Source organism: Falco biarmicus, chromosome 12, assembly GCF_023638135.1.
Source record: "Falco biarmicus isolate bFalBia1 chromosome 12, bFalBia1.pri, whole genome shotgun sequence".
Classification (NCBI taxonomy): Eukaryota; Metazoa; Chordata; class Aves; order Falconiformes; family Falconidae; genus Falco; species Falco biarmicus.
Window position 1 is genome coordinate 15,146,910 of NC_079299.1, and position 13,069 is coordinate 15,159,978.

Consider the following 13,069-nt stretch of genomic DNA (forward strand, 5'->3'; position numbering starts at 1 on the left):
AAGAGTTTCCAACCCAGTTGGCCTAATCCTAATCCATTTTCTTCAATGAAAAGCTGAAATTATCAAGAGCTAAAGGCAAAGCAGCAATAACAGGTCCACAGGAAGCTGTGAACATTATCTGCATGCTGAGGGCACAGGATATCAAGTTATGCCATATTACCAGCAGATCAGACTACTGCCAAATTATTGGCAAACAAAATTTTTGGCGCAGCAGGCCTGGGCTTGCTATAGTCAAGACTGGCTGTTAACAGCTCACTGTTACCACATTCAACTCCATCACGAGGCGCAAGACAGAGAATACTTCACTTAAAGTGGCATCAACTCCCCCAGCCCTTTATGAATCATTCACTGGTACTTTTCAGGTTTATATCTAGGACTGCTCAATAAAGCAAGACTGACCCCTGCAAACTGTTGGTACAAATCAAGGGAAAGCCTTTGACAAAGCACCACCATGTGAGGTTAGCTATCAAAAACCAACAGGAGGAAATCAGAACTGATAGATCTTTATGCCTACCTCATGCTACTTCTTCACACACAACCCTCCCCCCAATAACCTACAGTGAAACTTATTTTAGTACAAATATAGCTTTACCTTCTTCAAACAGGTTCTTAATACTTGCTCTACCTAAAAGAAAGAAAATACATTTTAACTACTGAATACTAGCCAATATATTCCATTTTACATAGATAAAGTGTAAGCATTACTACTAGGTGCAGTACCAAGATGCAAACCAATGCTGAGCAAGATAAAACAGAAAACAATATATTCAATATCATACCTAAGCTGAAGTCCTCCATACAGGAAGCAAGGTTGTCCAGTACTTTTCTGTACAGATATATGTCTGTGGTTTTCAGTTCTTCCCTAAGGCAGCATACAAAGCTTTGTACAGCTAATGTCATAAACTGTTCAGGAAGACCGTTTAGCAAACTGCAACAGTACGAAACAGCATAATCAGTTAGCTCATGCTGAGGAGTTAAATATCCACTTGCCCAAAGTCAATGTCACCTAAAACTCCAATAATAGATAGATGTTTCCTCCTGCATGAAAACGTAATTCTGTTTTAAAATAAACACACATGTTCCAATTTTGCAGCTACAAAACGTGTCAAAGGGGTATAAAACTCCGGCATGTGACCAAATACAGTACAGAAACCCTGCACCTCTCAGCGGCAAAAAATGTTTTCAGACATAGAAATGAAACAAGCTAAGCACTGGCTCTTAAAAACGGTAAGTCTGTAATAAATATACTGAAGAAATACAGTAATTTTACAACAAAAAATTTAATTGCCATAAAAACAGGCACATGAAACCACAGTTTAGTTACGATTCCTCTGAACAACCTTCTCTTGACACTGTCAAAGTTGAGATATTTCTTTTAAAATATCTACTCTAATATGGTATTTTAAAATTCGAAGTGCTAATTACACACTATGTTGTCTTTCCAGTAATGAAAGTAGTACTTCACTTTGCAGTTATTTATCCAATGATATAAGAAAGGAAAACAGTACATATTCACATATTAGTACCACAGATTTTCAGTAATTAAACTACAGCAATTTGTAGTGCATGATAAATTACTGACTCCTAGGTAAGGAGAGCATTTTTACAAAAATAAAGGTTTACTATTCAATTTTTTACCTTGCTAACACTTTTTTCAAGGGATTCTTTATACTCAGTGAAAAATACGTCTCTCCCAAAATATCCAAACAAGTTTTAACCATGGGATCACATGCAGAGTTTGGATCCATCTTCTTCATCAATGGTATAATCTATAAACAGAACATATGATCAACAAAACCCCAGGATATACCCTGATCATTAACAGAGGCAGAATTTCCTGTTATCCAAGTATATGGTGCAAAACTGCCCCCTCTTTACCATACCCTGTTGAGCTTCAGGTATTGAACAAGGTTCCAAGAACACCTCTAATACCAAAGATACATACATACAAAATAGGAAACTTGGTATCACTTGCCTTCCACCATTTTCAGTAACTGTAGCCCTTGATAATTTACATACTAGAACTACATTTCTACCTCATGCACATACAGCAGTAACAACTGCTTTTCACCGGTTCCCAGGAATGTTAAAAATATTACAAAGTTTATTTCAGAATTGTTGTTTCCCATTACCAATGCACATGACACACTATCAGTTACCAAGAACCACACCAATAATGGTGAAGTCTTACTTGTTTAATACACTGGATCTGCTGGATGCCATTGCTCAACTGTGCGCAGTGCAGAAGCAGAGATGCCAGGTTTTGCTCTTCAGCCTTTGAAAACCCTACATTTAGAAAAAAAGTCTCTATTTAGAAAGGAACTACAGTAAGCATTATAAACACCACATAATTTATAGTAAGAAATCACTGCTTAATTCTTGGGCTTTTTTCCTGTTCCAGTAAACCTACTGGCGCTACATTCTCTTAAGCCACAACACTTTAACACCAATTTTTTTTCTAACAAAAAGAAAAGATAAATACAAGTTTCACTGTAACATACAGTAGGCCTCATCTGGTATGAAGACCAGTTTCACAAAATCACAGTATGGTTGAAGTTGGAAGGAACCTCCAGAGGTTACCTGGTCCAACCACACCGTTCAAAGCCGGGTCTCCTGGAGCAGGCTGCCCGGGACAACGGCCAGATGGCTTCTGAATACCTCCACGGATAACGACTCCCCAGATTCCCTGGGAAACCTGTGCCCGTGCTCAGTCACCCTCACATTAAAGAAGTGTTTCCTGATGCTCAGAGGGAACCTCCTGTGTTTCAGTTTGCGCTCATGCTTGCTGTCCCATCACTGTTCAACACAGGAAAAAGCCTTTTTTATGCTCTCCCTTCGGATATATTTTACACACCGGAACACACCAGGACCCTCATGAGCCTTCTCTTCTGCAGGCTGAAGAGTCCCAGCTCTCTCAGTCTTTCTGCACAGGAGGGATGTTCCAGGCCCTTCATTATCTTAGTGTCCCTTCACTGGACTGTCTCTAGTATGTCCATACCTCTCTTGTACTGAGGAGCCTGGAAACAGATGCAGCACTCCAAGTGTCACCACTGCGAAAAGGCAAGGAGCACCTCATAGCAACTTCAGTGTACAAATCTTGATTTACTTGGGTTTGGGTTTGTTTTTATTTGAAGAAAAGATCAATGGAAGATTCTCTCATCAAAGAAACAAAAAAAAACACACCACAAAATAAAACAGCATTTGAACAGTATCTTTAAATCAAGTTAACTACAGAAAATACAAAGGCTGGGAAAATACTCTCAAGATGACCTCCAGAGATCCCTTCCAACCTCAACCATTCTGTGATTCTTTGAAATTTGGTGTTATCCTACATATTAAAGCTCGTACTTCAGGCAGCACTGAATTACAGGCCTGCAAGTGGGATGACAAGTAGGCCGTTCTACCAACTTCACACCAATGATAAAAAAAGCAAAGAGCTTTCCAACCAAAGAAAGAGTGTTCTAGAGGATTCTTTTTAACTTTGCCAAGGTAAGAAGTCATTGTCATTAAAAAATAAAAACAAACCTAAAAAAAAAAAAACATACCTAAAATTTACAAAACAAAACTGACCAAGTAAAACATAACAATAAACAAACCCCACCAAAACAAATCAATTTCAGTTTTGAAACTGAAGTTTTCAATACTCAAACGCATTCTACTACTAGGAAAAAAAATTCCGCGTAAACTCAGGAAAAAACACCTCACTTACTCTGAAGTTTTTCAAGCTTCTGATGATCAAGAAGGAATGCATCTACCTGAACTTCTTTCTTCTTCTTTAAAACCATTTTAACTGATAGATACCTGCTAAAAAAAAACCCACAAACATTTTTTAAAATTACAGGTCACATTATTTTAAAAGTGTAATTACAAACACTTCCTGTGATAATGGTCTTTTCACTTCCTGACGTAATTTTTATTGTATTATCTGTGCAAATTATTTTTCCAAGATCTATTACAACTATTTCAAGCATTTTGTCCAAAATTCATACAGACTTTATGCAACAAAAGTAATAGAAAACAGGATTTGCTGAATGAATGACAAACTGTCTCACCAGTGTTTTTACTGCACTCGTTGTAGTCTGTGGCATGCCCCTGGATCACCGTTCAAAAATATCATGCAGAAGTAGGGGAATAACACCACAAAACTTCTGTTGCTCCGTTTTACTGTTTCACTGGCTTACAAGCTTGTTACCACTGAACAGCTGAGGATGGAAAGGACCTCTGGGGAGCACCTGGTCCTACCCCCTGCTCAAGCAGGGCCACCTGGGGCCATTACCCAGCACCATGTTCAGGTGGCTTTCAAATGTTTCTAAGGATGGAGACTCCCCAGCCTTACTGGACAACCTGTGCCGGTGCTCCAGCAGCCTCACACCACATCTGGATGCTTCCTGATGCCCTGAGGGACCCTTCTGTGTTTCAGTCCGTGCCCACGGCCTGGCACTGGGCACCACTGAAAAGCACCTCGCTCCATCTTTGTACCCTCCCTCCACGCATTTATATACATTGAAAAGATCCCCCGACCTATTATCTAGTGCCAGCTGATAGCGGTCAGGAAAGCGTAACTCCTTTTATTTTCTTTCAGGATCAGGTAGCCGGCACGGCAACAGCGGGCACACCGGCGGGGCTGGGGGCACACCGGCGGGGCTGGGGGCACACCGGCGGGGCGGCGGCGGCCACCCCCCGGGCAACCGGCGCCACAGCCCCGGAGCCCGCCATAACGCCTCACAGGAAGGCGCCGCCGCGCCCCGCCGCCGTGCGATCGCCACACGCTCTCCCCGACCGACCGAAACGGCCCCAGCAGCCCCGCGCCCCACAGCGGCTCCCAGCGCGCTGCCGGGCCAGGCCGCACCGGCCGAGAGCCCAGCAGAGCCGGCGGTGGGCCGTAACCGGGCCCGGCTCGCAGCGGTACCCGCCACGGGAAGCGACAGCGCCGCGGAGCCGCCGCCATGGAAGCGGCGGAGCGCCGTAGCAAAGGGGAAAGGAGCCGCAGGAAAAACCCCGACCTGAGGGGAGACTCACCCGCCGGCGCCGCTTCCCTTCCCGGTACCGCCGCCCCGCCTGCCGCCAACCAGGACGCGAGGGCCGCCCCCGGCCCGCCCCGCCGCCCGCCCCGGGCAGGTGCTCCCCCCCCCCGGGGCCCGCCAGGGCTCCTGCAGCGCCACGGCCGAGGCGCTGCAGGAGCCCTGGCGGGCCCCGGGGGGGGGGAGCACCTGCCTGGGACCCCGCCGTAGGTGGCGGGGCTGCTTTGTAAAAGACTTTCCTCATTTTAAACGTAGTCTCGGGGAAATGCACTGCGGGAAAATTTGTCCTCTTCCTACAGGTTCCCCAGCTTCAGGGGAACCGTTTTCAGGGTTCCAGCTCTATGTATTCCAGCTCGTTTTCTGTAACATTAGGGATTATCTTCCCAGCAACTTTCTGCTTTCCAAAAGAGCTTTACTCTCCACGAGTTTTAACAAGTAGAGGAAGCATCCATGCCAGGGAGCTGTCAGGTAACACCAGAAGAATCCACGCTTCGTAGTGCAATGCATAGCGAAGAGGCATCTTGAGAAATGAAATGCCAACATGCAAGACCCACACGCTTCAATTGCTCTGTTCCCCAAGAGCACCAAGTTTATGGTATTCACAATAACTTATTTAGAAGTAGCTCGCATAATACCTCTGAGCAGCTCACCAGGCATGGGCTCTTCAAGGCTTAACCACCTTGGAAAGGTAAGCCATTCTGTTTTCGTAATTTCTGTTCTGCTCATAAGGAGCACAGATGCTTGAAATACTGGTGTCATGGCTATGTTGTGCCCTGCCATGAGCCGGAGATCCTGCAGGGACCAAAAAAGCGACCACAGTGTTAGAAATTGCTACGGAGAGAATTAAAAAACTAGAAAACATCCCTATGGCACTGTATAAATACACCTACACCTTGAGCGCTGCGTGCAGTGTTCATCCCTACCCAAAAAGAAGGTAGTAGCACTGCCAGAGGTGTAAGGTAGGGTAAGAAGGATGGCCAAAGGTAGATGGGGGCTTCCCTCTATGAAACCATTAAGAGGTAACTTCAGTCTCAAAGAAACTACTGAAATGGAATATGACAGAAACTTCTAAAATCATTTTTCACTGTCTCTACAAAACTTAAGGGGCATCAAATGAAACAAACAGATGGCACGTCCGAAACTAAATAAATTATTTACACCACAGAGCTCATAATCCTAGGACATTTACATTTGTTCAAAAGCAGCTGGACTAACTCATGGAAGAAAAAAACAGACCCCCCCCCAAAAAAAAAAAAACCCAAACCAAAAAAACAAAACACCCACCAAAACCAAAACCAAAATCAGACAAAGCTTCAAAACACAAAACTTCTGTCTCACAAAGTCCCTGAACCTCAAGGCAACTGGAAACTGGGACGATATTGTGGGGTATTCTGGACATTTAACTTCCTGGGAACTGGCTGAGGTTGACAGTCGAGTGACTGGATACCAGGCTCGATGGTCCCCTGCTCTGGCCAAGTACAGTGACTTTTACTGCAATGTTTCTGCAGTTCATCAGAAGGTGGTGTTTGGTTTGGTTTTTTTTTTCTAAGCACTGGATTTATGTTCACAAACTTTACAGTTTTGACAAATCAACATCCACCAGTGGAAAGCCCTCTCAAAGGAAATATTCTAATCCACACTGTTGGGAGCTGTAAATTCTAGTCTTCTTGAGTAATGCCTATAGCCAGAAAGTAGAATATTTTACATTTTAAGTTTCTTTCACTGGGAGACGGTATAATTTGAAAACTCTCAGAAATTGATTATTTAGAGCAATATATAATTTTACCACTCCGTGGCGCCAAACAATTAAAAAGAGGTTGTGCTCTTACAGGGAAGCCATGGACCTACTCATAGGCTATTTCTCTTACACAGAAAAAGCCTTCATTAGTAACTGAATTAACCACAGGTTGTTCCATTCAAAGGTACTGAAGCACAAATACTACAGGCTATTTAGATAAGATGCCGTTTTTCCATCACTGAAAGACAAGCCATAGCCTTGAAAGAGCAACATTTTAAGATATGTCATGGTAACAGCATGAATTGAACAGGAATGATCTTTCTTCCTTCCCCTTCTCCACTTAAATAAAACCTTTAAAGCTGTTTTTTTGTCAAGAAAAATCAATATACTTTTTAATTAATTTGAACAGCCCCTGAAGATGATCTATCTATGTACATCACAGTTTTGTAATTGCAACTTGTATAATCAATATCAGGGGAACTTTTTCTCTATTGCAAGTCTCAAATATATACATTATCCTTCCAAAGAATCCACATAGAAATGAATGTACAGGAGACATTGTATAATCTAAGATTTTGGAATCACAAGATGTTTTCTGGAATATATTTTCCAGTTGTAGACACACATACTGGTCTGAAATGCCTAAACTTAAATGGTTGCAATGCTTATCTTTGTGAAAGAGGACCAGAAAAATCTCTGTTTGTCATGATGGGGGTAAGGTTGTGTCCCAGCATGTCAGAATCATGTTCTACATTCTCAGGAAAGTCTCATAAACCCCAAATTTTACATTCGAGTTGCAGGCTTGATAACCACTTGATAATCTCTGAAATGGTGGGGGTTTTTTATTATTAGCTTCCACACTCTGGAGTAGATGTTTTGCAATACAGTGTTCATAATATTCAAAATGAATGAGGTTACTGTTTAATAAGATAACCAGAAACTTAGCACTTACTTTCTTGCATCACAGTCAATTACGGACAGTAAAAGCCACACAACACACACACCTTCAGCCACATCTAGAGGCTAGTATTTAGAGCCCACATTAGAGAGGCAAGTATTTAATGGTATTTTGACTTTGGTTTACTTCTGTAGTGAGCCAGCTAACAGATGATCGTTCCAAGATCCAAATACCTGGTCTTGCAGTTTGCTCCCGCAGCATACTATGTACCAGTTCTTTGCATTCTTCTGCACACATTTGCAAGACTCCACTTCAGATTTATTACTGCTTGTACGTAACTTCCATCAGTGTCAAGGGAAAGGAGAAACTCTCTTCCTGAGACCACAATTATGTGTACAATAGTTTTCTATCTTTGCCTGGAAGATATATGGCTTTCCCCCTTACATGCTAATTATAAAACAAAGTTGTATTTTGTTCTGTGTGTCCCAGTTGTTCTACTGGTAATTTTATTCCCTTCAGTACCTGAACACAGATTCTAGGTACCTCTACATACTTTACAGATAAGGACAATTGAAAGAAAATCCTGAATATCCCTACTTCTTCCAGAATATTTTCTCATGCCTCTTTACGTATGAGTATTGACACCTCTGTGGCTGCAAAGCATTTTTATTACCTGAGGCCAGAGAAAATGTCAATCCACAGAATAAACTGTAAGAAAGAGTCATTTAGTGACCAGGCTTTGCTCTCCCTTCTGCTGTCAGAGCGTGCCATTCATGTCACCTTTGTTTTTCCTTGCCTCACTGCGCTCTGAACTCAAATGCTCTCCACGCTCCTGGTGTATCTAAAGAGAACATGTCGCTATTTGAGGAAATGATACGGCCAAAGTTTTCATTAAACATCAATGATAGATTATTTTGTACAGTGTTTGCTAGGAACCCAATGACAATTTTTAGTCTTTGGCTAAATCTTTTAATCTAAACCCCCCTTTTTTTCAGTTAATTTGTTTTTAGTGTAGGTTGAAGACGCTAGACAGAAGGTATCAGGTAGAAAACAATTCACATCTTGCTATACCAGCAAGCATGTTTTTAGTATGTTTTTCAGTAATGAGTGCTTAAAAAATACATGAGGCACTTAGAAAAGTACCAACAAATGAAGCAGTTTCAGCAAATTGTTTGGATACTTTAAGGTCACTGCAAGGGAGTGGAAAATTGGAGGCTGTACCAAACTGAACAGGAAAAAATGAAATTGTGTGTATAACCAGATGGGGAATACTTGAGCTTTTAAGACTGCTCTTTTTTTTTTTTCTTCAGACCAAAAAATTGCACTTTCACTGAGTCACCAATGATTGTGAAAGAGCATTTTACACAACACAACGCTGCACATCTACATTAGAAATAAACACCAGAAGGGTAAAGCAGCGTTTGTTTGTGCACCAGAAGAACCTGCAAAACATTTTGCCTCCCTAAACCATAATCCCAATGAAATACAATCCCTAAATCTCAGTCCCAATCAACATGTGGATGAGGAAGATCCCTGTACATGGCAGACAAGCAACACAGCAATCACTTTTTCCAAATTATTTTTAATGCTTCAGGCACTCAAGTCTTCCAGAGGAGACTGTGGCAGCTGGTTGCCCGAGACGTACTGCAGCTCCTGCCAGCCGGTGGGGACACGAAGACCCCGCTGCCAGCATGACGCATCCGCACATGCACCTGCCGCTCTACTGCGGTGCAAAGCGTGCCTCACCTGTTGGACACGGCAGCTCTGCAAGGCCCATTCATCCCATAATATCCCCACCATTGCCCCGGTGACTGCACAGTTCCAACCCTCCGGTTTACACTTGGCAGATGACCTTCCACAGAAGGTGGAATGTGAATTACTGTAAACTCCAGTGTTGGAGCTGACGGACTTCAGGGCAGGTGGATGCTGGTTCCTAACACAGTCTCCCCTTCAGGAATTCGCGCAAGGTCAGAGCAAAAAACCCCAATTCACAGGGACTAGAAGCAGCGGGACGGGGCAGGGGCGCTGGCTGCCCGGCCCATCTGCCGGGGGCGGCGTGCGGCCCGCTGCCTGCAGCGCCCTCCCGGCTGCTCCCGCCGCCCATCCCCGCACCGACCAGGCCGCGCCGCGCCCCGGGGGGGCAGCCCGGCGGCTCCGGCCAGCGCCCCCTCCGCGCTCCGACGGGCGCTCCCTGCGCGCCGCGCCGTCGGGGCCGCAGCGCCCGGGCGAGGCCGTCTGGGTTAGAAGCGGCGCGGCAGAGGCCCCCCGAGCGCGCCCCCCGCCCCAACACCCGGGCCAGGCCGGGCGTCCCGGCACGGGCCCCCCGGCGCCGACCGGCCCCCGCCGCGGCCGCCGCCGAGCCGCGCAGGCCCCGCCCGGACGCCCCGCCGGGGGCGGCCCCCCGCTCCTCAGTGGCCGTGGCGGCCGTCGCTCAGGCGCCCGCGCCGCTCGCCGCGGGGATGGTGGGGCGGGCGCCGAGGGGCGCGGGCGGGCGCGGGCAGCTGCGGCCCCGCAGCGCCCACAGCCCGGACGGCGCCCGGCGCGGCGAGCCACGGCCGCCAGGTTTGACCTCCCTTTCGTTGCCCCCTTCCCTCCCTTCGCGAGCGGGGCCGCGCCGGGCGGGCGGCAGCGCCCGGGCCGGCCCCCGGCTGCTCCCCGGCGGGGCGGCCCCGGGGGTGCCGCCGCGGGGTGTCGCGCCCCGGCGGCGGGGCGGGGCGGGCGCGGCGGGACAGCCGGCGCGGGCTCCCGGGGGGCTCCGTCGGGCGGTGCCAGGCGGCGCCGGCACGGTGGAGGGTGACGTTGTGTCAGGTCACGGCGGTGGCGTTGAGGGCAGCGCTCCGCGGGTGCGCCGAGCCGTGTCCCCGCGGCACGAGGCTGAGGAGCTTGAGGTCCCGTTCGGTCCCGTAGGGTCGGGGCTCCTCTCCTCGTGCTGGCGGTGCCACTGCTGTATCCCTGCCGTCCCCCGGAAAAGAAGAGCGAGAAGAACACAACCGCCAAGCAACCACGCAGAATTAAGATACTTTTTTACATATCCGTGCCGTCAGCTTTTGGAATTTCACTTGAAAATTCAACGTCCGCCCCTAGTGCGATGCCACACTGCAGCCTTTGAAGTTGCGGTCGCCAGGACAAGGATGTAAAATGGTCTTGTGTGCTTTAACGCTTTGCTCCAGGCGTGTGACAGCGCCCTGTGGTGCGAAGCAGCTGGGCCACGGCCCTGCGGAGCCCGGAGCCCGGCAGGCAGCGGCTGGGTCATGGGCTGGGAGGGGGCAGCCTGGCCCCTGGAACCAGGGGGTCTGCACCCAGTGCTGCCGTGGGGGACCCCGGGCTGATGTGTTGGGAAGCAACACCCTCATTGCAGCTAGGAAGCAGCAGAAAAACCATTCGTAAATCAGATTTTGAAGGAGGTTTTCAATAGCTTAGGCTACAGTTTGTCTGAGCGCAGAATTATGCAAAATGAGTCAAGTGGAAAATAAAGTTACCAGTGTTCCAGCATAAGGAAGGGCCCTGGCCGGCGACAAACCTGAGAATGACTTCCTTGATTCCTAAACAGGTCCACATTGTGTCTCATCATTTCCCTTCTCCAGTCCAACCTTTATGGCTCCAAAAATATTTGCAAGTGCCGAGTTTGGGCAAAAAGGGTGGGAGAAAGGGGCCTGAAATTAAAGAGGTATGGTCCAAATGCATTTGGGCTGGTGAACATTTTAGGATGGTGTAGGGAGCCCACCATGTACTGTGCAGACCCACTCCTATGGAAACAGAAGGACTGATCAAGCTTTCTCCAGCAGAGAAAGGACATACGGAACATATGGACAGAGTGTGAAGTGTTTAGTTAAACACAGCGTTTTGTTAAAAACAGAAGAAAACACTGACAATGTGATAAGGAATATGTAAATTTTTTAACATGCTTCAAAAAGCTAGAACATTGTTCCCTCCTTCCCCCTGAAATGTATTTTGATAATTTCCAAGCAGACAGCAAAGAAAAGGAAATTGTATCAATCCCTTTGGGGAGAATATGACATTCTGACTTCTTGAAGCCTATGAAGAGATTTATAAACTTAAAAAATGAAAAAGATGAATTTAATCTTTCCAGACTTGTCAGACTTGTCTCAATTAATTTTTGATGACATAATTAGAACTTACCGCTTTAATGTGCGCTTTTTTAGTTTACTTTTCAAAAGATTTAATTTGTAAAGACTGAGGGAAAACGGAGGGCTTTGCAGTGGGAATTGGAGCAGGAAGAAGGGGCGGACTCTGCGTAGGTTTGAGTGCTGATTCAGAGGACTCTATAAGCCAAGAGAGATGAACTCATTTTTTTCCTCCCTTGGGGAATCAAACAAGAAACAGGAAGTCATTGATTCAAAATAAGATCATTCACTCCGCAATTGTAAACAGTGTATTATGTGCCTGTAAATATTTCCAGAACCCATTGGCTTGTTGGAAAATATGAAGTAAATTATTATAATCTCTAACAAACAAACCACAATAAAAAGAGTTATTTTCAAACTTTTTATCTGTAATGTTTATGCAGTGGAATATTAATTAGCTTGGACATTGAGAAACTACTTGTCTGGAGGCATTATTCAGTGCCAGAAATCCCATCTACTCAAATGTTTTGTCTGTTGAAAGATGGAACATTTTTAACTCCACCCTGTAATATTGTGCCCTACCAAAAAGCGAAAATTCTTTCACTACTTGATCTGTTTGTGTTTTCACTACCACAAACACTGAAAGATCCTACTGTTAACCAGATGTTAGCTGAGTTCATCTCTGTCTTATGTAGCTGTGATTAGTCAAAAGGAAAACATTATTAAAAATCCTAAATAGACAGTCTAATAGGAAATTGCCATTCCTCGTTACTTAGGAGAGCAGAATCCAGGCTGTCTGTCCAGATTAATCTGGATGGAACTTCTGCTTCCTCTGCAAAGTAGGAGAAGCTGCTGCTTGGAAGTGCCACCTTCCCTCCTTGATCGTGGGGACTCTGCACACGGAGAGAGGAGCGAGGATTAGGGACAGGACATCGGTGAGCAACCTGGTTCTCTGACAGCCGGGGGAGTTTTCTGCCAAGCTTAAAAGACAGGAGAAGTGGTAAAGAAGTGGTAAAAGACACCACTCACCTACGAGTGTTGCAGTTGAAATGCTTGTGTGCTTAAAGTTTAGAATTCAGCTATTGTAGGCTCGGCTCAGGAAACTGTTTTAATCATGTGCTTAAATCCTGGCAATTCCATGGGGATTCCTGAGTAGGGGATTCCTGAATAGGGATGGTTGTAACCTCAGGCTTAACAGCTTGAATGATAGCCTGCTAGGACCAAGAGGAAGAGGGAATCAAGAATGGAGCAGTTTCTTTCAGACAAGTGCTTGTGGTGAAAAACTGACAAACCTTAGTCAGTTCTTTCCTTGTTTTCCTTCTAACGT

At 45.8% G+C, this 13,069-nt stretch overlaps 2 protein-coding genes across 12 annotated transcripts in view; one reads left to right on the top strand and one right to left on the bottom strand.

The window, feature by feature from the left end:
* Window positions 1-5,046, bottom strand: part of THADA (THADA armadillo repeat containing) — a 161,680-nt gene extending 156,634 nt beyond the window's left edge. For 4 of the 8 annotated variants that reach the window (XR_008824825.1, XM_056356825.1, XM_056356826.1 and 1 more), the window contains exons 1-6: window positions 5,004-5,041; window positions 3,710-3,804; window positions 2,192-2,286; window positions 1,639-1,769; window positions 780-928; window positions 593-625 (exon numbers count right to left, since the gene is read on the bottom strand). Coding sequence is in view for 7 of the 8 variants with exons in the window: in XM_056356825.1 (XP_056212800.1) it covers window positions 593-625; window positions 780-928; window positions 1,639-1,769; window positions 2,192-2,286; window positions 3,710-3,785 (484 nt within the window). In the remaining variant the exon portion in view is untranslated. Of the gene's footprint in view, window positions 1-592; window positions 626-779; window positions 929-1,638; window positions 1,770-2,191; window positions 2,287-3,709; window positions 3,805-5,003 lie in introns of all 8 variants that reach the window. The other 4 variants (XM_056356824.1, XM_056356821.1, XM_056356822.1 and 1 more) reach the window with 3 other exon arrangements.
* A 5,040-nt stretch (window positions 5,047-10,086) lies between these two features.
* Window positions 10,087-13,069, top strand: part of PLEKHH2 (pleckstrin homology, MyTH4 and FERM domain containing H2) — a 57,020-nt gene continuing 54,037 nt past the window's right edge. The window contains exons 1-2 of one of the 4 annotated variants that reach the window (XM_056357396.1): window positions 10,113-10,219; window positions 10,565-12,677. The gene's annotated coding sequence lies outside the window, so the exon portion shown is untranslated. Of the gene's footprint in view, window positions 10,220-10,452; window positions 12,678-13,069 lie in introns of those variants that run through there. The other 3 variants (XM_056357397.1, XM_056357398.1, XM_056357395.1) reach the window with 3 other exon arrangements.